Raw genomic sequence first — 20,966 nt, forward strand, 5'->3', positions numbered from 1 at the left:
GGGGTCAAAATATCACCAGTACTTCATATAACTTTTTTTCCTAAAAGTCTTCGTAACCAAGTTACGGGCCCTCGAAGTTACAAAATGAAAAATGTTTTTCTTTGATAACTTTTCAAGTGAATATTCAAAATCATCCAAATTTTGGTAATTGACTTAACAAATGAATTCCTTCGATGAGCTTTCATGCAGGAGTCAGTTGTTTTGCTACAAAGTCAGGAACGGACTACCCCCGATGGTCCACACCCCAAAACTTTGAAATGACAGATATTTTTCAATATTTTTCAACAAATTGAGGTTACTTGGACAATTTTATTAATAAAAGGACACCCTGTATATTGCAAGGAAACAACGGCGGAAGGTAAAACGTTGGTCAAAATTATTACTTTTTTCTGCAAATTAAAAAATATTTTTCAGTTGTATAAACACGATCTATTCGTCTGCCAATTGACAATTTGTCTACCTAATACTAATATATATTGCAAGTAAACAATAGCAGGCCGTAAAATGTCAATGATTTTCTCTGTATTTTTAATACTGAAGTTTATATCCTACCACGTTTTATACGGTGAAAATGGTTCAGAGACACTGTAAAAAATTGTTAATCAACTAATGCCTATAAATTATTAATACATCGGCAAACCGTCTGTCTTGGTGAAAGTTCGTTCATTTCATGCTACTGTTAGAAAATTGATTTTACCTAACCTTTTTTTTTGGTCAAATAAAAAATTCATGCTTTAGCTAGAACACCATGTAACCGTCTGCCAATTATTTTTTTGTGGGTTCCGTAACCTACCCTTCCGGTCGCATGAATGGCAGACGGTAAAATGTTGGTCAAAGAAGCTCTTTTTTTATGCAAACTAGAGTTAATGTTTAAGCATGTGTAACATGGGAACAAAATTCGTTTAACGCATAAAACTGTTGCTTGTGGCTGTAAATATGTCTTCTCATAAAAGACAGACGGTAACTAATGTGGTAAAAATTTCTGTCACGAGCTCCCGATCTATTTCATTCAAAATTTGAAAATAATAAAAATTTTCACAGCTGGCGTCAATGTTTTGATTGGCTTCCGGGTTTTGCCGTGGTCTTCTTTGACGTGTCAACTGACACGTCAAGAAGATTACTTCCACCACGCCACTGAAGATGACTGCCGCAGATGCAGTTGAAACGTTTGGGGATTATAACCAAAGAAGGCCACTGCAAAATGATCTGTAACGTATTCTAAAATCACTTTAGTGTGTGATTTTCACTAGATAGTTTTACAGAAACGCAACACGTGTTTCGCCATACACTGGCTTCCTCGAGCGTGTCTTAATAACTAATTCTACACATTAAATGCTATATATACCTTATTCTACAATTTGAGGTACCGTACCTGAATTTCAAGTACCTCAATTTCAAGTATCATATTTTTCACCTAAGTTTGTAATGAATTTAATTACCTGAGCTTATATTCCATTTTCCACATTTGAAAAAATATTCAGTAACGGGAAGTTATTTGATTCTAATTGATCATTCAGTAAATTACCCGAATTCCTGAATCTATTGATTTCTAAACATTCTGGAAGATTGAGTTTCAAACTTTTCTCTTCTAAATGTAACACATCGTATTCATGATTGAACTTATGTCCTTCTGCTAATAGGTGGTTTGCAAATGTGGAATTGGTCTTTCTATTCACAAAACTAATTCTCTGCTCTTTAATTCTTTGGGAAAATGTTCTTTCAGTTTGGCCAATATACAGTTTTGGACAAGAGCCACAAGTCAGCTTATATACTCCTGATCTATCCAACAACGAAGTTTTGTCTTAATTGTTTTTAATAAATTTACTTAGATTATTATTCGTTCTGTAAGCTACGTTTACGCCTTCTTTCTTCAAAAAACGGACAATGTTCCTGGTTGGTTCACCCAAATATGCCAATGTCCAATAACTGACGTTTTCGCATCTTGAATGGACTTGGTAGACCAAGTCCATGGCTTGCTTTTGAAGTTTTTTGGTAAGAATGGCGTTTATAATATCTACTTTGTGACCGTTAATAACCGCGATTTGTTTGATCACATTCAACTCTTTCTGGAACTCCCTATCAAACAGTTGCTGCATTCAATAGTATGCTTCACAGATTATTGAATATTTCACTGTCTGGGAGTAATTTCCAGAGAGAGCTGAATTTGATCAAACAAATCGCGGTTAATAACGGTTACAAAGTAGATATTATAAACGCCATTCTTACCAAAAAACTTCAAAAGCAAGCCATGGACTTGGTCTACCCATATTCAAGATGCGAAAACGTCAGTTATAGGACATTGGCATATTTGGGTGAACCAACCAGGAATATTGCCCGTTTTTTGAAAGAAAGAAGGAGTAAACGTAGCTTACAGAACGAATAATAATCTAAGTAAATTTATTAAAAACAATAAAGAGAAAACTTCGTTGTTGGATAGATCAGGAGTATATAAGCTGAGTGCGGCTCTTGTCCAAAACTTCATATTGGCCAAACTGGAAGAACATTTTCCCAAAGAATTAAAGAGCATAGAAGCAGTTTTATAAATAGAAAGACCAATTCCACATTTGCAAACCACCTATTAGCAGAAGAACATGAGTTCGAGCATGAATACGATGTGTTACATTTAGAAGAGAAGAGTTTGAAACTCAATCTTCTAGAATGTTTAGAAATCAATAGATTCAGGAATTCGGGTAATTTACTGAATGATCAATTAGAATTGAATAGCTCTCCGTTACTGAATATTTTTTCAAATGTGGAAAATGGAACATAAGCTCAGGTAATTAAATTCATTACAAACTTAGGTAAAAAATCAGGTACTTGAAATTCAGGTACCTGAATTGTAGAATAAGGTATATATAGCATTTAATGTGTAGAATAAGTTATTAAGACACGCCCGAGGAAGCCATTGTTTGGCGAAACACGTGTTGCGTTTTTGTAAAACTGTCTAGTGAAAATCACACAATAAAGTGTTTTTAGAATACGTTAGTTATGGATTTTCATCAAGTATCGGCCGATTCCATAATATATATTATGATGTGTTGTATCTATTGTATAATTGTATAATGATCTGTTTATATTATGTTATTCTGATATATGTATTTACTAACTTCATAACTAAATAAACTCACTATTATTATCATTATTATTTATGCAGCGTGCGGATACCACAGACAGGATAGGTCGAATTCAAGAGTTCTAGACTGTGAATGCGTTTTCTGTTGAAGTTTTTATTAACACGCAACTTTCGTATTTTGCAGAAATTAACGTTGTTACATATACAGAGTGGTCCAACGAAAAGTATGCACCTTGTTTTTCTGCTTTTTTATAACTTAACGAAAAAATGCTCGGACAAGTCAATTTTGCTTTTGAGGGGGACACATTTTAGATGTATTCTTCTACCTGTGCCTTCAACCCCCTAGCGAGGGGGTTGAAGGCACAGGTAGAAGAATACATCTAAATGGAAAGTGGGGTCGAGTGATATATCATTTGAAAGGGCACAAAATTATCTTCCCAATGATACCTAATTTGTTGTATTTCACTCGAACATGTAGGTAATATGAAGAAAAACAACTACAACCCAGTACTTCAGCAAGTGCTGAAAATGTGACCCATTTGCTTCCATATAATAATACAGATTTTGTTCAAATCATCTATTCCTAACATTCTGTAGCATATCAGGTGTTATATACTTCTGCACTCTGCTGTAATTCGTTGGCGAAGATCTTCTATGGACTCGGGCTGCGTAGCAAAACATTTATTTTTGAAGTGTCCCCAAAGGAAAAAGTCTAAAGGCGATAAATCAGGTGACCTGGCAGGCCATTCGATGGGGCCTCTCCTTCCAATCCACCGTCCAGGAAACCGATCATCTAAAAACTCTCTTACCGGAGCAACATAGAGAGGAGGTGCTCCATCTTGCTGGAAATGAAGCCGATCATCATTATGATTTTGGTCATTTTCAATTATTTCTGTTATTAGAGGATCAATTGTATCTTCAAGCATGTTCAGGTAGACCTCACCAGTTAAATTCCCAGGAATAAAAAGTGGCCCTACGATATGACTACCTAATATGCCACACTAGACATTGATTTTTTGAGGGTACTGGGTATGGACCTCTCGGAATAAGTGTGGGTTACTGTCTTCCCAGTAACGGCAATTATGCCTATTCACAGCTCCATTCAAAAAAAATGTACTCTCATCGGAAAAGCACATGTTGAACGGATGAAATTTATAGGCTTTTAATATCCGTATTATGGACGAACGGGAGACACCTGAGGCTGCAGCAAGCTGACGGGTACTTTGAGTATGATCGAATTCAACATGTCCCAAAACAGCGACTTCCACTGCTTCATTTCTGATCGGTTTCCGTGGCTGGTGTTTCACATTACAGACAGATCCGGTATCGACAAACTTTTGGACTAACTTGGCAACGTACGAATCATTCACATTTTTCCCGGGATGACTGTTATTAAAGAGGCGAGCAGTAAGTCTAGCACAACTATTATGTTGATAATAAAGTTTAACAATTTCAACTCGTTCAGGAATGGAATAAACCATTTTTACAGTAAAGTTTAAATAATTTCAAAAGCAACCGAACTGTATCAATGAACGTTTGCCTAAATTCTTTTTGTACACTTATCTGCTGTTATTATTTGAACCAAAAAACGCACGAGAGAAATTGAGGAATGTATTAGTGATAAAAATGCCGTTTTTTCCGCATTTTCATTAACACCAAAAATATCGAGTAAATGTTCTCGCTTCTTTCATAACTATTCAAGTGAATACAACAAATTAGTTATCATTGGAAAGATAATTTTGTGCCCTTTCAAATGATATATCACTCGACCTCACTTCCCATATAAAATTTTAGGGTTGTTACTCACCCTCTCTAGGGGGTTGAAGGCATAGGTAGAAAAATACATCTAAAATGTGCCCCCCTCAAAAGCAAAATTGACTTGTCCGAGCATTTTTGCGTTAAGTTACAAAAAAAGGAGAAAAGCAAGGTGCATACTTTTCGTTGGACTACTCGATATACTAAAATCGGGCAAATCACCTCCGAAAATTTCTATGCCAGTTACAAAATTTTTTTCAATTGATATTCAATGATTTACACCACATATTCCAGTCACCACAATCAAAAATTGGGCTGTAATTACTCATTTTAAACTACAACCACTTTATCATGTTTTACTCACAAATATGTTATCATAAAGCCAGTCTATCTTCATTAAACTTATTGAATTACGGTAACTAACAAAAATTCACATTTTTTTTATCAAGAGAAACATGCATAATTGCAGGGAACGAAGTTGAAAGTAATTTAACAATTTTCCTTGGACTTTCCTCAATACCCCTGTTTTATTATCATCAAAAACATAATAAACCACTATTTGTATACATGTACAACAAAGCTTCTATCTTTCGACTGAATACCTACATGAAGTAATAACAAATGAAATATCAAGGACATGCCTTCCAACTAGGAGTTCATATAAAAGTAATGAATTCAATTCGAAAACAGATGGCCATGTTGGGATTGCACGTGAAAACACACCAAATCAGTGACAATAATAAAATAGCTGTGTAAATAAATACAGAATGGATATTGTTAAGGAGTAAATCAAAGACTCAATAATAAACATTAATTTGGAAGTATTTGAACAATCTTGCGAAATAATTAGCACTATTGGACGGTGAATTCGCCGTATTTCACTTGAATGGATACATTGATATACAGTGTCACACATAAAGTCCGCATCAAATGGGATTTTTTTTGTTCATCTCCATTAGATTGTGATTTAAAAATGATGCCAAATGACATGCATATGACCGATCAAGTGATTTTTCTTCCCTGTCCAATTTGACATTTTTTTCAAAAAATGTTCAGAAAATCAGTTATTGCTCGAAATTTCGAAAATCGGTAAAGAGAAAAGATGATTGTTTTTCATTTTTTACCCATATACCAATTTTTGGCTCTCTAGTACAAATTTAGTATTTTTACAGTTTTTCGAAAATTTGACATTTGCCGATTTCTCAAATTTAGCCAAACCTCAACAAAGTTAATGCTTTATGCCTAACTTATTTTTCCAACGCATTTTTATTACCAATTGCAATTCTAAATACAACTTATTTCGCAAAAATTTAAAACACCAGAAAAAATTATGCCAAAAATGATGCAAAGTTGATACAGTTTTTAAAAACAGTTAAATATTTCACTTCATTTCTACTTTTTGCGAAATAGCTTGATACATAAGCATAATTAAAAAACAATATCAATGAAAAGACAATAATTTATTCTTTACTGCACTTTTCAAACAGTTGAACTTTGATTTACTAATTACGAAAAATTACAACGAAATTAAACTAAGGGTACTGTGGAAACAATTGAACTGAACTGAATAAGCAAAATATTTTATTGTCATATGACATTTTTCTTGATTAACTCAAAATTGTGTTTATCAGTTTTAGATTTAAAATAGTTTATTCGTTGTCTAGTGTGTTGTTAAAAATGCTGAATCTTCGAGAGAAAATTGAAATCGTTTTAATATGCGGCGAGAATACAGGTCACCGACAAGTAGCTGATATTTTCAATGCCAGACATCCTGCAAGAAATATTCATCAGTCAACAGTTAGTAGGATAATAGCTGAGTTTAAATCTACTGGCTCGGTTGAGAGTAATTTTAGAAAAGCACATCAGCCTTCTAGACATACTGAAGAAGTGGAATTTGAAATATGTTTGGATGTCGTAGAACATAAAAAAAAACAAGTATTCAAGATATTGCAGATAGAACAGACGTTAACCGAGAGAGTGTACGACGTATTTTACACAAAAATAAATTTACGCCTTATAAACCGAAATTTATCAATACATTAAAAGAAAGGGACTTCGATATGCGCTTGTATTCTTTTTGGTTCCAAGGGAAAAAAGAAGAAAATTATGATTTTCCTTATCAAATTTTATGGATAGATGAAGCGACCTTCTCTTCAAATGGCGTTGTGAGCTCGCAAAACTGCAGGTGGTGGGCAAAAGAAAACCCACATTTCGTAATCGAATGTCGAGATCAATATTCGTTTAAGACGAATGTATGATGTGGCATATTAAACGATCAAATTATAGGACCATACTTTTTTAGACATAATTTAAATTCTGCGGACTACCTACACTTTGTGAATACCGAACTATCTGAAGTTTTGGATAATATGCCCCTTCAAGTAAGAAATGTTGTGTGGTATCAGTGTGATGGTGCACCTATTCATTCTACAAGGGTGGTTAAAGAGCGTCTTTTGGAAATATTTAGGGGCAAAGTAATCAGTCGCAATATGGAACACTTTTGGCCGCCTAGATCTCCTGATATAACCCCACTAGATTTCTTCTTGTGGGGTTACTTAAAACAAAAGGTGTATAAGCAAAGACCTTTTCGAGATATAAACCATTTAGAGGCAGTTATTCGAGAATGTGTTGTAAGCACGAAACCCGTAGTATAAAGAATGCAGTTAAAGATGTTTTAAAAAGGACAATTGATTGCATTGAACGTGGTGGAAGGCACACCGAAATGTGACTTTTATTTTGTATTTCTATTGGTATTTACATGGTTTAGGCATATGTTTCGATTTGATTTAGTGTTCTTAATTTAAATTATAACTTTATTTTAACAGATGTTTGTTAGAATTTTTTACGGTTTAGTTTTCTAGGCAACAAAATCTAAATTGATTTCTGAAGTAATTTTGTTCATTCGTACCTCATAAAAGATATTTAGTAAATGTGAAATTACTTTCGTATAATTCCTTCCCTTAGTTTAATTGCGTTGTAATTTTTCGTAATTACTAAATCAAAGTTTAACTGTTTGAAAAGTGCAATAAAGAATAAATTATTGACTTTTCATTGATATTGTTTTTTAATTATGCTTATGTATCAAGCTATTTCGCGAAAAGTAGAAATAAAGTGAAATATTTATCTGTTTTTAAAAATTGTATCAACTTTGCATCATTTTTGGCATAATTTTTTCTGGTGTTTTAAATTTTTGCGAAATAAGTTGTATTTAGAATTGCAATTGGTAATAAAAATGCGTTGGAAAAATAAGTTAGGCATAAAGCACTAACTTTGTTGAGGTTCGGCTAAATTTGAGAAATCGGCAAATGTCAAATTTTCGAAAAACTGTAAAAAAACTAAATTTGTACTAGGGAGCTGAAAATTGGTATATGGGTAAAAAATGAAAAAACAATTATCTTTTCTCTTTACCGATTTTCGAAATTTCGAGCAATAACTGCTTTTCTGAACATTTTTTGGAAAAAATGTCAAATTTGACAGGGAAGAAAAATCACTTGATCATATGCATGTCATTTGGCATCATTTTTAAAGCACCTAATGGAGATATCAAAAAATGCTTGAAGAGATGAACAAAAAAAAATCCCATTTGATGCAGACTTTATGTGTGACACTATATATATATATATATATATATATATAACCTGACAAAATTAGTGAAATTAAGAAAACATTACAACACACTTGTTTTCGATAATTTCATCTTGAAAGGCAAACCCTATTTCATTTTTCAGGATTTTTGGGATGCTATTCACGAGCTGCCAATCAATGAACGATCAAATTTAATTGTCCAGTTAGATGGGTGTTCAGTTCATTATGCCAGAGCTGTGAGGCAATGGCTTAACGAACATTTTCCAAACCGATGGATAGGCCGTGGTAGTTCGTTTATAGAGTGGCCACCCAGATCTCCAGACCTCACAGTTTTGGACTTTTTTCCTGGGGACTTCTCACACAAAAGGTTTACAAAAACCGCTCAAGAGATAGAAATGAACTTTGTGCAAGAATTCGACAGGTATGTGCAGATATTAGCCCTCAAGAACTAAGGAACGTAATCAAAAACATTCGTAAGCGCTACGACACATGTATCGAAATACGTGGTGGATTAGTAGTGGCTACTAGAATATGAGTTAGAATTAATTTTTGCACTGAATCGAAACATTTCAATAATTAGTTATTAGTTACGTTTATAAAAATGTTTTGCTTCATTGTTAGTTGAATTGTGTGAATGTAATTCCGTTATTTTCATTAAAAATATTTACGCTTTTTGTTTTTTTTTCATCTGGCGGCACTTTAGTGTTGAAATCATAAAAAAAATGATATATTGTGACTGTTAGCTGTGTGAGTTTTCGAATTTTTGAGTTGTCATAACTTTGTTAATAATGAATATTTCCTCATGAAATTTTGGTCACACCTATTTAGAGGCACTCTGAATCCAGTGGCGTAGTGATTTTTCCAATAAAAAAATCGCTAATAAAAATTCCAATTTTCGACTAAGAAAAAATATCGTAATATGCCCCGAAACTTTAATAAACATTTCAAATTTTGTCCCAAGGTAGACCTTTTAGTACTTGACATTAAAAAAAATATTAAAATCGATTTACAACTTCAAATTTTTAGGGGGGTGTTTCCATTAAAAATGGGTCACACTGTATAAAAAAATATCACCGTCGTATTAATACCTTTGTATCAATCAGAAATGATCTGGTGAGTCAACAGAAATTTTATTTTTTGTGAATGTGTATACAAAATCATTCCAAACACTTGTGATGGTATGAAATTACGAGTGAAAAAGCTCCCAATTGTAAACAAGCATTATTGGAGATGATCGAAATTTGGAGCAGCTCTCTCCATCTTTCTATATCAGTTATCTATTTTTTTTATCATTCTGTTCTTTAACTTCTGGTTAGGATGGTGAAACCATCAATCAGTATACCGGGTGTCAACGAATCTATTAGACAAGTCATAACTTCTAGACTATTAGGTGTATCAAAACGAGATTTGGTACAGATAAATGGTATGTGGAGAGGAGAGTTTTCACATATTTTTCACTTTCCGGTCACTTCCGGTTTCAGCGGAAATGGCTCCGGTTCTGAATTTTTAAATGGAACACCCTGTATATTGTAACATTTTTGGATTTCTGAGACAATTCTGGATCAGAAACTGACATTTCGGAAGTTTTTCAGCCTACTTGATTTTTTCAGAGTCACTTTTAAAATTGCATCTAGGTGGCCATGATCGGACGTAAACTAATCTATGGACCTCAGGTGATATCAGAAAATTGCAATAGCGGAGTTTTAGTGACTAGTGTGTTGAATATGAATGAGACAAGTTTACAAAATAACATTTTCGTGTCTAACTATTGGTTTTCAAATGGCGACCATTTTTTGACAAGCACTTTCCGAAAAAAGGATTTTTTGACAAATCTAACGATACTAATTTATTTGCGATTGGATTACAAATAAGAACATAAATTAAATATTACTGAGGAAAATACTCGATACAAATTCATTTACTTTTGTCAAGGGTGCCATGGATAGGAATGATGCATAATATTTTGCGGTTATTTCCATCAAGTCCACTTTGGAGAACAAAACGCTCACCTAGGTTATGACAGTGACATAAGCTTTATGAGCAGAAAGTAGAAGTTTCTCTTGATTTTCGTTAATTTTAGTTTAATTTTTCGTCGAAATAATGTATACTCAAAGTGAAAAAGTGGATATGTTGTTATTGTTTGGAGAATGCCACAGAAATTCAAGGAAAGCTGCTGAGTTGTATGCTCAGAGATATCCCAATCGGCAACACCCATCTCATCAGTATTTTCCCTATGTTGAGAGTCGTTTTAGGCAAGAGGGAAATCGAGACGCAGAACAGAGGTTTGTCATAAATGAGGAGACTGAGATTAACGTTCTTGCTATGGTAGAAGTTGACAAAACGGTTTCTTTAAGAGAAATTAGTAGAGAAATGCAGATAAGTCACGAATCAGCAAGAAAAATACTGAAAAAGCACGGATATCGAGCATTTAAATATCAGTTACATCAACATTTGTATGCTGACGATGGCAATAGAAGAGTAGTATTTTGTGATTGGTTGCTTCAAAATCATAGAGTTAACCCAAATTTTATAGACTTCATTCTATTTTCCGACGAATCACGGTTTACAAATAATGGCATGTTTAATAAGCAGAATTGTCGGTACTGGGCCCAACAAAATCAACATGCAATGAGAGAGGGCAATTTTCAAGAAAGGTTTGGCGTCAATGTCTGGGCTGGTATCGTTGGAAACAGAATAATTGGTCCAATATTGTTTCAAGGTCAGTTAACAGGGGTTAGATACTTGGGTTTTCTTCAAAATGAAATCGAGGATCATCTTAATGATATGCCTTTAGAAGTTTTACGGCAAATTTACTTCCAGCAAGATGGAGCACCACCCCATAATAGCAGAGACGTACTTGATTTTTTAATAGAGCATTTTAATAATAGAGTTATTGCAACCAACGGTCCAGTACGGTGGCCTGCCCGCTCACCGGATCTGACTGTGTTAGATTTCTTCATTTGGGGATATGTAAAAGAAAGGGTCTACTATGCAACAGCCCCAGCCACTCTCGAAATCTTAGAAGAAAGGATTCAACAGGCATTTAGAAGTATATCGCCTCAAATGTTACAAAACGTGTTGAGAGAAACAATTGAACGAGCTGAAATGTGTCTTGAACAAGGAGGGATGCACTTTGAAAATTTACTATAGTGGAATTTTCAAGAACTTAGGATATTGCAAAAAATCTAAGTGCATCGCTGAAATTATTAGTTAAATTTGTTAAATTTGTTGATCCAATCGCAAATAAATTAGTAACGTTAGATTCGTCAAAAAATCCTTTTTTCGGAAATTGCTTGTCAAAAAATGGTCGCCATTTGAAAAATAATAGTTAGACACGAAAATGTTATTTTGTAAACTTGTCTCATTCATATTCAACACACTAGTCACTAAAACTCCGCTATTGCAATTTTCTGATATCACCTGAGGTCCATAGATTAGTTTACGTCCGATCATGGCCACCTAGATGCAATTTTAAAAGTGACTCTGAAAAAATCAAGTAGGCTGAAAAACTTCCGGAAATGTCAGTTTCTGATCCAGAATTGTCTCAGAAATCCAAAAATGTTACAATATACAGGGTGTTTTATTTAAAAATTCAGAACCGGAGCCATTTCCGCTGAAACCGGAAGTGACCGGAAAGTGAAAAATATGTGAAAACATTCCTCTCCACATACCATTCAACTATACCAAATCTCATTTCAATTCTCTTAATAGTCTAGAAATCATGATTTGTCTAATAGATTCGTTGACACCCGGTATGTTTCTAACCTATATAGGTTCATCATCAGCTGAAATTCTACAATGAAAGAAGAACAACATAACAAGAGTTAATACAATGAAGTATGAAATACTTACATGGAGGAGAAAATATTTTATTTTATAATGGAAAAAAGAAAATTGACACACGGTGCCAATGAACAAATGGACTGCCTTTAGAAAATATTTTTTTCATTATTTTTAACATGTCATTGTGATTATTTGTTCATTGGTAACATGTGACCATTTTCTTTTCTCCATTATAAAATAAAAAATTTTCTTCCTTATATAAGTATGTTATACTTCATTATATTAACTACTGTTGTTCTTCTTTCATTGTAGAATTTCAAATAATTAGCTGACGATGAACCTAAACAGCTTTTCGAAATTTGTACTGATTGATGGTTTCACCGTTCTAACATCTGAAGGTGACCATAAATTGTGGAGACGACTTTGAGTTTTTATTCTTCGTAAATTCTGTTCTTTTTTTCAGCTAAAAATGTAGTGATTTCGATACATTTTCAACAATGTTTTCATGAAATATATGGAGAAAATATTTACGATAGTAAATACTTCAATAAGAATTTCGATCTGCATCTCAGGTACTTTCACTGTTTTTTTTTTAAATTAATTCATCAGCCAAATATCCTTTGAATTGAATTTTTGTAGTATCATTGTCGTTATTATGAATGAAGTTATACACGAGTATCAAGTAGGACATAGCTCCTTTCACTAAATAAATAAATAACAAATGAATGAACCCTCAAAATAATTTAACCTACTCATGAAAAGAAAATCAACCAGCCTTCAGATTATTAGAGAAATTAGAGTACTTGAAAGGAAAAAATAATTTCTTATACAGTGTCATCGCCAAAGTATGCAGTATATGGGAAAGTTATTTATTAGGGATTTTTCGACAATATGTTATTCCCGATAAAAGTTTGTGCATCTCCTAAAACTAAACATACACCAACAAAATACAGTAAAACACACGTAATATACGAGGTGCCTTCAAATATTTGATTTTGAGGTAAGAGTAAAGTACTCTAATTTTGAAAAATTTAGGAAAATGTTATTCAAAGAAGTTGTTCAACATTGAAAAGTACATCTAGATTTGAAGTCTGAGTGAAGTTTTATTTTTTTACCCATTTTCATTTTAAATGGGCACTACGAAAAAAAATTGCTAAAACGATAAATAGACAGCATCCTGTATAAGACGGTTTATTTTGAATGCCTGTGACATTACGAATTAGATTAAGATTAGATTTAGATTTTCTTTATTTCCTTCATTATGACGAACATTTACATTTCGTATAGGAATTGTCAAAGCACATACATATATTCAACATAAAACAAGTAAATAAATAAATACGAGGTGAAACAAATACAAATATTCAGATAAAATATGAGTAATCATGAGGCAAAAAGATTAAAATATTCATTCAGTGTATATTATATTTGGTGGTTTTTATTATATTTGGTAATTTATTGAAAATTTTAGGTCCCATTAATTTAGGAGAATTTTGAGTAATTTTATATTTAGGGGTCTTAGTGTATATAAGTCCTTTTGACGTGTATCAAAACTATGAATATCACTTTTCAGGGTAAAATCGGTTTTGTTCGTAAACACATAGACGCATAACTCAAAAATATATATACACACACTAGAGTTGAAAGTTTATATCTTTTAAAAATTATTTTGAAGGAATCTCTCTGAGAAATATTAAATATACATCGGAGTATTGCTTTTTGTGCAATAAAAACATTCTTGCTCATTGTTGAGTTGCCCCACAATCAAACACCGTAACGCAACCTGGATTCGACCTGAGCATAATAAACCTTCATTAGTTGATCTTTATTAAGAACAACCCTCGAATTTCTGAACATATAAGTTACTGAGCTCAACTTGGATACTAGGTGATCACAATGGGCATTCCAATTTGAATTTTCATCGATATGTATGCCTAGAAATTTTGCAGTGTGAGTACTTTGCAGGTTTGTGTTATTGAATCTGATCTGAATATCAAGTGTTTCGACTTTGTTTTGGTAATTATGAAAATGAATTACTTGAGTTTTTTTGGTATTCAAAACTATAGTCCGTTCATAATTTGTCGATAGCACAAAATGAGGGCCCAAGTCATAAAACGGTCGTAAAACTCGTAAAATCATAGGCGTAGGTTCCTGAGGTGTTTATTCATTAAATATAAAGCTTCAGTTTATATTCGAAACTTGCCTTGAAAGGGTGAAGTTGTTACGAACGAAAATAATTTTTGGTTTAGTACATTTTTTAATCGCATTTAATTTACGTCTCGTTGGTGTTTCGGCGTCTACGGCAGTAATTAACGTCTCTAATATTTATTTTGCGAATTTTGTGCAGTGCGTGAGTAACTTTTTTTCATATTCCTACAAACATATACGTACCTTTCGTTCCTGCTTGTTTTGTTTGATTGCTTGCGATGGCTTCGTCATCATCATCAACATCATCAAGTTTTACACCGGTACTGTTGCGTACAGTCAGTAAGTCTGTTTATTCACCAAGAGAGAAGACTATTGTTTTGAACGTTCACGATGCTCTGGTTTCTCAGAATACCACAAAGACTGTTCAGAACATAATCAAGAGTTGTGCCAACATGACGGGCGTAGGGGAGTCAACAATATATAGGTTCCTATCAGAAAGAAAAAAAAAAGGTATAGCTAACCCAAATACAACCGAATACTTAAAGAGGGGGAGAAAACCTATTGAAATTGATAAATTTGCCAAAAATGGTATTCGAAGGAAAATTCACGAATTTTTTTACAAAAAAGAAATACCCAACTTAAACAAAATTTTACAAGAAGTTAAAGACGACCCGGATTTGCCTCATGTCGGACGAACCAAATTGTGGCAAGTTTTAAAAGAATTAAATTTCCGGTGGGAGAAATCAGACCGAAAATCACTTTTGATTGACCGGGAAGAGATAATATGTTGGAGAAGAAAGTATCTAAGATCTATACGAAAATTTCGGGCTGAAGGAAGGCCAATTTACTATCAGGACGAAACGTGGGTAAACGCAGGTCATACTCTCACAAAAATTTGGACAGATAAAAATATATCAAGCTCCAGGCAAGCCTTTATGGAAGGTTGGTCTACTGGTATTTCCCCACCCTCTGGTAAAGGCAGTAGAGTAATAGTTTCTCACATTGGCAGTGAAAAAGGATTTGCTAAGCATGGTTTGTTGGAATTTGAATCCAAAAGCACAAAAGACTATCACGAGGAGATGACAGCTGATGTTTTCGAAGAGTATTTTGAGCAGATGATTGAACATATACCATCAAACTCAATTATAGTATTAGATAATGCACCTTATCATTCACGACTAGTTGAAAGACTTCCAACGACTGCGTGGAAGAAACAGGATATCATTGACTGGCTGCGGAATAAGTCCCTGCCTTACGAAGATGGAATGGTTAAAGCAGAACTTTTAAAAATTGCCCGGCAACACAAATCTAAGTTCAAAAAATACGTAGTTGACAAAATGGCGGAAAGACGAAACATCACAGTCCTTAGACTTCCACCCTACCACTGCGAATTAAATCCAATTGAACTCATTTGGGCACAAATGAAAAGCTATGTGGCTAGAAAAAATACGTCATATAAAATACAAGCTGTACGTGAATTGTTATATGAGTCTTTACAACATATTACAGAACAAAATTGGCGAGATGCAGTAAGACATGCAATAGAAGAAGAACAAAAAATGTGGGATCTTGACAATATAATTGATGCCACTGTAGAGACACAACCGTTAATTATTAACCTGCAAGACGACTCGGATTCCGAAGATGATCCTGTTTATTTTGAATTTGAATAGTTTTGTAAGTAATAGTAGTGTATATCATTTAAAAACAGGTATTAATTAAATAAATGTATCTTTTACAAATTGCAAGTAACTTATTATTTTTGAATAAAATAAAGAAATTTTTTTAAAATAAAAATACAGTTTACAGTACCTACAGTTTAAGAATATTAATATATTTATTTATTTAAAGTACCTAATGTTTTGATCATATACTCTACGACACTGGTCACTCATTTCCACTCAAAATACCTACATAATCGGATTAAAAGTTTTATAGCTGTATTGTATTTCTTCAGATACAAGGTGGGTTAGTCGAAAACATCTTAAACTGCCAGTTTTAGTTTGGTTTTTGTTTTTATATCATATTAGCTGTCCTCTCTGTATTTCAGTTCTCTAATGAGGGTCAAACTTTATAGATCTTGATTTTTGAGATATTTGGAAGTCAGAGTCATAACATTTTCATATTTATTAATTAAGATATCTGTTCATTTATCAGATATAAGTAACGATATATCATCTGCATAGGCATAAAATAGGGGGTATGAAATTTCTCTATCTATATTGTTTATACAGGGTGATTCAAAAGTACTTTGACAAACTTCAGGAGGTGATTCCTCACAATATTCTAATATGAATTGTCCAAATAAATGAATGTCCGGAAACGCTTCGTTTCCAAGATACAGGATGTTGAAGTTTTATTTTTATTTTCGTTTTTTTCAAATAACTTTTGGAATACTGAACTCAATTGAACGAAACTTGGTGATAGGAGGTTTTTGAGGTGTCGAATTCGAACCTGATGTTATTATTGCTCTTATTCGTAGGGGGCGCGACCTATACATCATTTCTTTTTTAAAGATTCATAACTTTTTTGGACGTACTTCTAGCACATTTTTTAGTAAAAAAATCGATTTCTCTATTATATCTACGTAAATAGGCTACCCTTGTTACTAGTCGCCGTAAGCAACCGTTTTCTAAATATTTGGACTTGAAAACTTCAAGTCGATTATTTGATAATCGATGCATGTTGAAGTTATTACGAATATTTTGCATTTTTCACGAGAATGCTTTGGAAATAAATTTGACGTTTGTGAGTAGTTTTGGTAATTACATATTTTGTGACAGTTAGACGTTTTGTTGAAGTTTCCGTAAGTAGAAGTAGAAAACACTCATTTTGAAAAAATGGATTATTTAAACAATAATGCTTATTTAGCCGATATGCATTTCGTTTATGGCCTTGCGGATTTAAATACGCGCGAAGCAAGACGTATTTACCAGGAGCGATTTCCTAATCGAGTACTGCCTTCAGCTCCAACATTTGCTAGTCTCCACCGTCGTTTGGCAGAAACAGGTAGCTTTAAGAGGGCAGCTGATATTATTGGAAGACCACGAGCAGTCCGAACCCCAGAATTGGAAGAAGCTGTTTTGAACGCTATCGAGGAGAATCCAGAAACAAGCACAAGAGTAATTGCTGAAGCTGTCAATTCTACTCAGTCCACAGTTTGGAGAATTATCCACGATCAACAGTTTTATCCATACCATATTCAGAGGGTACAAGCTCTTTTGCCACGAGACTTTCCCCAACGCATTACTATGTGTCAAAGGTTTTTGAGAAAATTGGCTGGAAATCCTCAATATTTAAGATATGTACTCTTCACGGACGAGGCAAACTTCTCCCGAAATGCTATCACAAACTTTCATAACAACCATGTTTGGGCTCTCGAAAATCCGCACGCAGTTAGTGAAAGGCGTTATCAGTATCAATTTTCTGTAAATGTATGGGCGGCAATAATTGATAATTACTTGATAGGTCCTTTCTTTCTTCCGCTCCGACTGAATGGCGTAACTTACAGACACTTTTTAGAAAATGATACTACTTCAGGTTGTACCATTAGAAATTCGTATCCGCATGTGGTTTATGCATGATGGGGCTCCGGCCCATTTTAACGTTGTAGCCAGGGAATTCTTTAACACAGTCTATCCAAATCGATGGATCGGTAGGGGTGTAGAAGAACCTAACCAGGCGTGGGCACCAAGGTCCCCAGATCTAAACCCGATAGATTTTTATTTTTGGGGACATTTGAAGTCACTAGTTTATAAGACTCCAGTAGTGAATGAGGAAGATCTGAGAAACCAAATAGTAGACGCCTGTGAAACAATAAGAAACACACCAATAATTTTTAAGTGGGTACGAGATTCAATGACTAGACGACTGACAATTTATTTGAATACAATTTAGTTTCGTTTATTTTAGTTTATTCTACATATTCAAAATTTCCAGAAATAAAATGTTGACATTTCTTGCAAATTTTATTAAAACAAATACTGATTATGCACCCTTGATACAAAAATAACTATTTCGCTTAAGGATGTCATAAAGGAACGTACCCAACAGTAATGACCTCTTCAAACGAGTAAAACGTCAAATTCATTTCCAAAGCATTCTTGTGAAAAAAGCAAAATATTCGTAATAATTTCAACATGCATCGATTATCAAATAATCGACTTGAAGCTTTCAAGTCCAAATATTTAGAAAACGGTTGCTTACAGCGACTAGTAACAAGGGTAGCTTATTTACGTAGATATGATAGAGGAATCGATTTTTTTACTGAAAAATGTGCTAGAAGTACGCCCAAAAAAGTTATGAATCTTTAAAAAAGAAATGACGTGTAGGTGGCGCCCCCTACGAGTAAGAGCAATAAGAACATCAGGTTCGAATTCGACACCTCAAAAACCTCCTATTACCAAGTTTCGTTTGATTAAGTTCAGTATTTCAAAAGTTATTTGAAAAAAACGAAAATAAAAATAAAACTTCAACATCCTGTATCTTGGAAACGAAGCGTTTCCGGACATTTATTTATTTGGACAATTCATATTAGAATATTGTGAGGAATCATCTCCTGAATTTTGTCAAAGTACTTTTGAATCACCCTGTATACAGTATGAAGAGAATCGGTCATATCGGTCAATTACATAACTATGGTGTTAACCACCGTTAATTTTGCAAAGTTATTCTTATTTTTTGTTAACACCGAAAATTACTCAAAATTCCACAGTACTGTAACAAGAACTTGGTATTCAATAATATCAAATTACAAAACATCAAAATAAAATAGGTATTTCGGAACAAACTCGTTGATTTTCTGGAGATTTTCTTGTCCATAATAATCTCCAGAAAATAAATGAGTTTGTTCCAAAATACCCATTTTATTTTGATGTTTTGTGATTTGATATAATTGAATGTTGAGTTCTTGTTACAATACTGTATAATTTCAGTAATTTTCGGTGTTAACAAAAAATAAAAATAATTTTGCACCAAAAACTTTGAAAATTATTTTACTCTTCGAAAAAATTGAGCGTGATTCACACCATAGTTGTGAACTGGATGCTGTCTATTTATCGTGTTAGCAAATTTTTCTTTTCGTAGTCGCCAGTTTAAAAAAATGGGTTAAAAATAAAATTTCACTTAGATGGCTATGACTTCAAATCTAGATGTATTTTTCAATGATGAACAACTTTTCTAAATAACATTTCCCGAAATTTTCCAAGTAAGAGTACTTTACTCTTGTACATACTTTGGGGATGACACTGTACACTTGAAAAGTTCCTGAAGCAAGTGCTGAGTTGACACACCGCTGAAAAACAATGTTGAGAAACTCACTCAAATTAAAATATGAGCAAATATTCCGAAAAACACAAATCATTTGAGATTATTCAGAAAACAGATAGGATTTTCAATATTTGAATAACACAGAACGAACTGCTTTTTAAACTCTTTCTTGCCGAATACTTCCTCATCATAGATTTGGTTATATCATTTTCCACAGATAATTTCGGTATTGATCATGTATTTTTACTGCGAAATTATATTTACTGAATCATTTTCCACTTATAATTAATATTACAACAACTATAATTAAATAATGAATTTGGTTCAAACATATTCAGTGAGTCTAATATAAATACGTCACAGATAACTATGACGTATTAGCGTCGATACGCTTTGGATATATATAGGTACGTGACGTTCATAAAATAAAATGAAACTTTCATCGAAAAATAGTTACTTACCTAGTATGATGTAGGAATTCAACAAAAACAAGGAAACTATTTTCGCACTATCAATTTCGTTTGAAGCTCCAGGTAATATAAGTAGGTACACACCTTTTCAAATTGGCAATATATCAACGCTTACAACGGACTAAATCGCGTTCTAGCCAGCTTATCACTCTCGGTTCATTTGTACCTATACCGTGTAGTTGAAGCACAAGCAGAGATGGGGATACTATTGTCTATTTATAAACCCTGGTAATCTGTTACCTCCTGATTGTCTGTTCGTTCTTGAGTGTCTACCATTCTCTTTGGTGAATCAGGAAATTTATTCTCCAATTTTCACTAGTAATACCACTACATAATAATAATAATAATATAATAATGATGTTTATTCACTTAATATAGATAAAAGGTATACATAATTCATAATAGAAATGAATTTAGTTTGAGAAAACTAAAAAACACGCTTTAAAGAACATCGAACTGAAAAGTTAAATATAATTAAAAAAAAAAAGCCCAAAACGATAACGATCGAAAAATACTAGTATTATTGTGAAAAAAGCGTGGGCGCTTTGTGCCATATTTTTTGTATATCAAGCGCCCGTTGCTTTATTCACAATAATACTAGTATTTTTTTCGATCGTTATTGTTCTAAGCTTATTTAAACAAAATATTTTCAACTTTTTAGTTCGATGTTCTTTAAAAGCGTGATTTTTATTTTTTTTAAACTATATTTATTTCTTACTTTTTAGTTTCATAAGTTATAAAAGCGTGTTTTTTAGTTTTTCAAACTATAATTATTTTTCAAATCACTCCTTGATTTGATATGTAATGTCAAGCAACTTAATTTTCATTTTTCGATTTTTTGAAATATTTAGGTAATTGCATTTTTAGGTGTACATTTTACGATA

The 20,966-nt window shown here is 33.2% G+C and overlaps 2 protein-coding genes across 6 annotated transcripts in view; one reads left to right on the plus strand and one right to left on the minus strand.

The window, feature by feature from the left end:
• Positions 1 to 9,084, plus strand: part of lili (LMBR1-like protein lilipod) — a 70,148-nt gene extending 61,064 nt beyond the window's left edge. For all 3 annotated transcript variants that reach the window (XM_074185437.1, XM_074185436.1, XM_074185438.1), the window contains exon 10: positions 8,557 to 9,084. In XM_074185437.1, the coding sequence (XP_074041538.1) occupies positions 8,557 to 8,865 (309 nt within the window). In that variant the 3' untranslated portion in view covers positions 8,866 to 9,084. The remainder of the gene's footprint in view (positions 1 to 8,556) is intronic.
• LOC111504936 (uncharacterized) overlaps positions 1 to 20,309 on the minus strand; it is a 42,628-nt gene extending 22,319 nt beyond the window's left edge. Inside the window, exon 1 of one of the 3 annotated variants that reach the window (XR_012468081.1) lies at positions 20,167 to 20,309. Coding sequence is in view for 1 of the 3 variants with exons in the window: in XM_074185441.1 (XP_074041542.1) it covers positions 5,193 to 5,225 (33 nt within the window). In the remaining 2 variants the exon portion in view is untranslated. Of the gene's footprint in view, positions 1 to 5,192; positions 5,241 to 20,073 lie in introns of those variants that run through there. The other 2 variants (XR_002722062.2, XM_074185441.1) reach the window with 2 other exon arrangements.
• Positions 20,310 to 20,966: the final 657 nt, after the last annotated feature.

Source organism: Leptinotarsa decemlineata, unplaced genomic scaffold (genome assembly GCF_025532065.1).
Source record: "Leptinotarsa decemlineata unplaced genomic scaffold, Ldec_3_MD MMD2_tig00026374_RagTag_RagTag, whole genome shotgun sequence".
Lineage (NCBI taxonomy): Eukaryota > Metazoa > Arthropoda > Insecta > Coleoptera > Chrysomelidae > Leptinotarsa > Leptinotarsa decemlineata.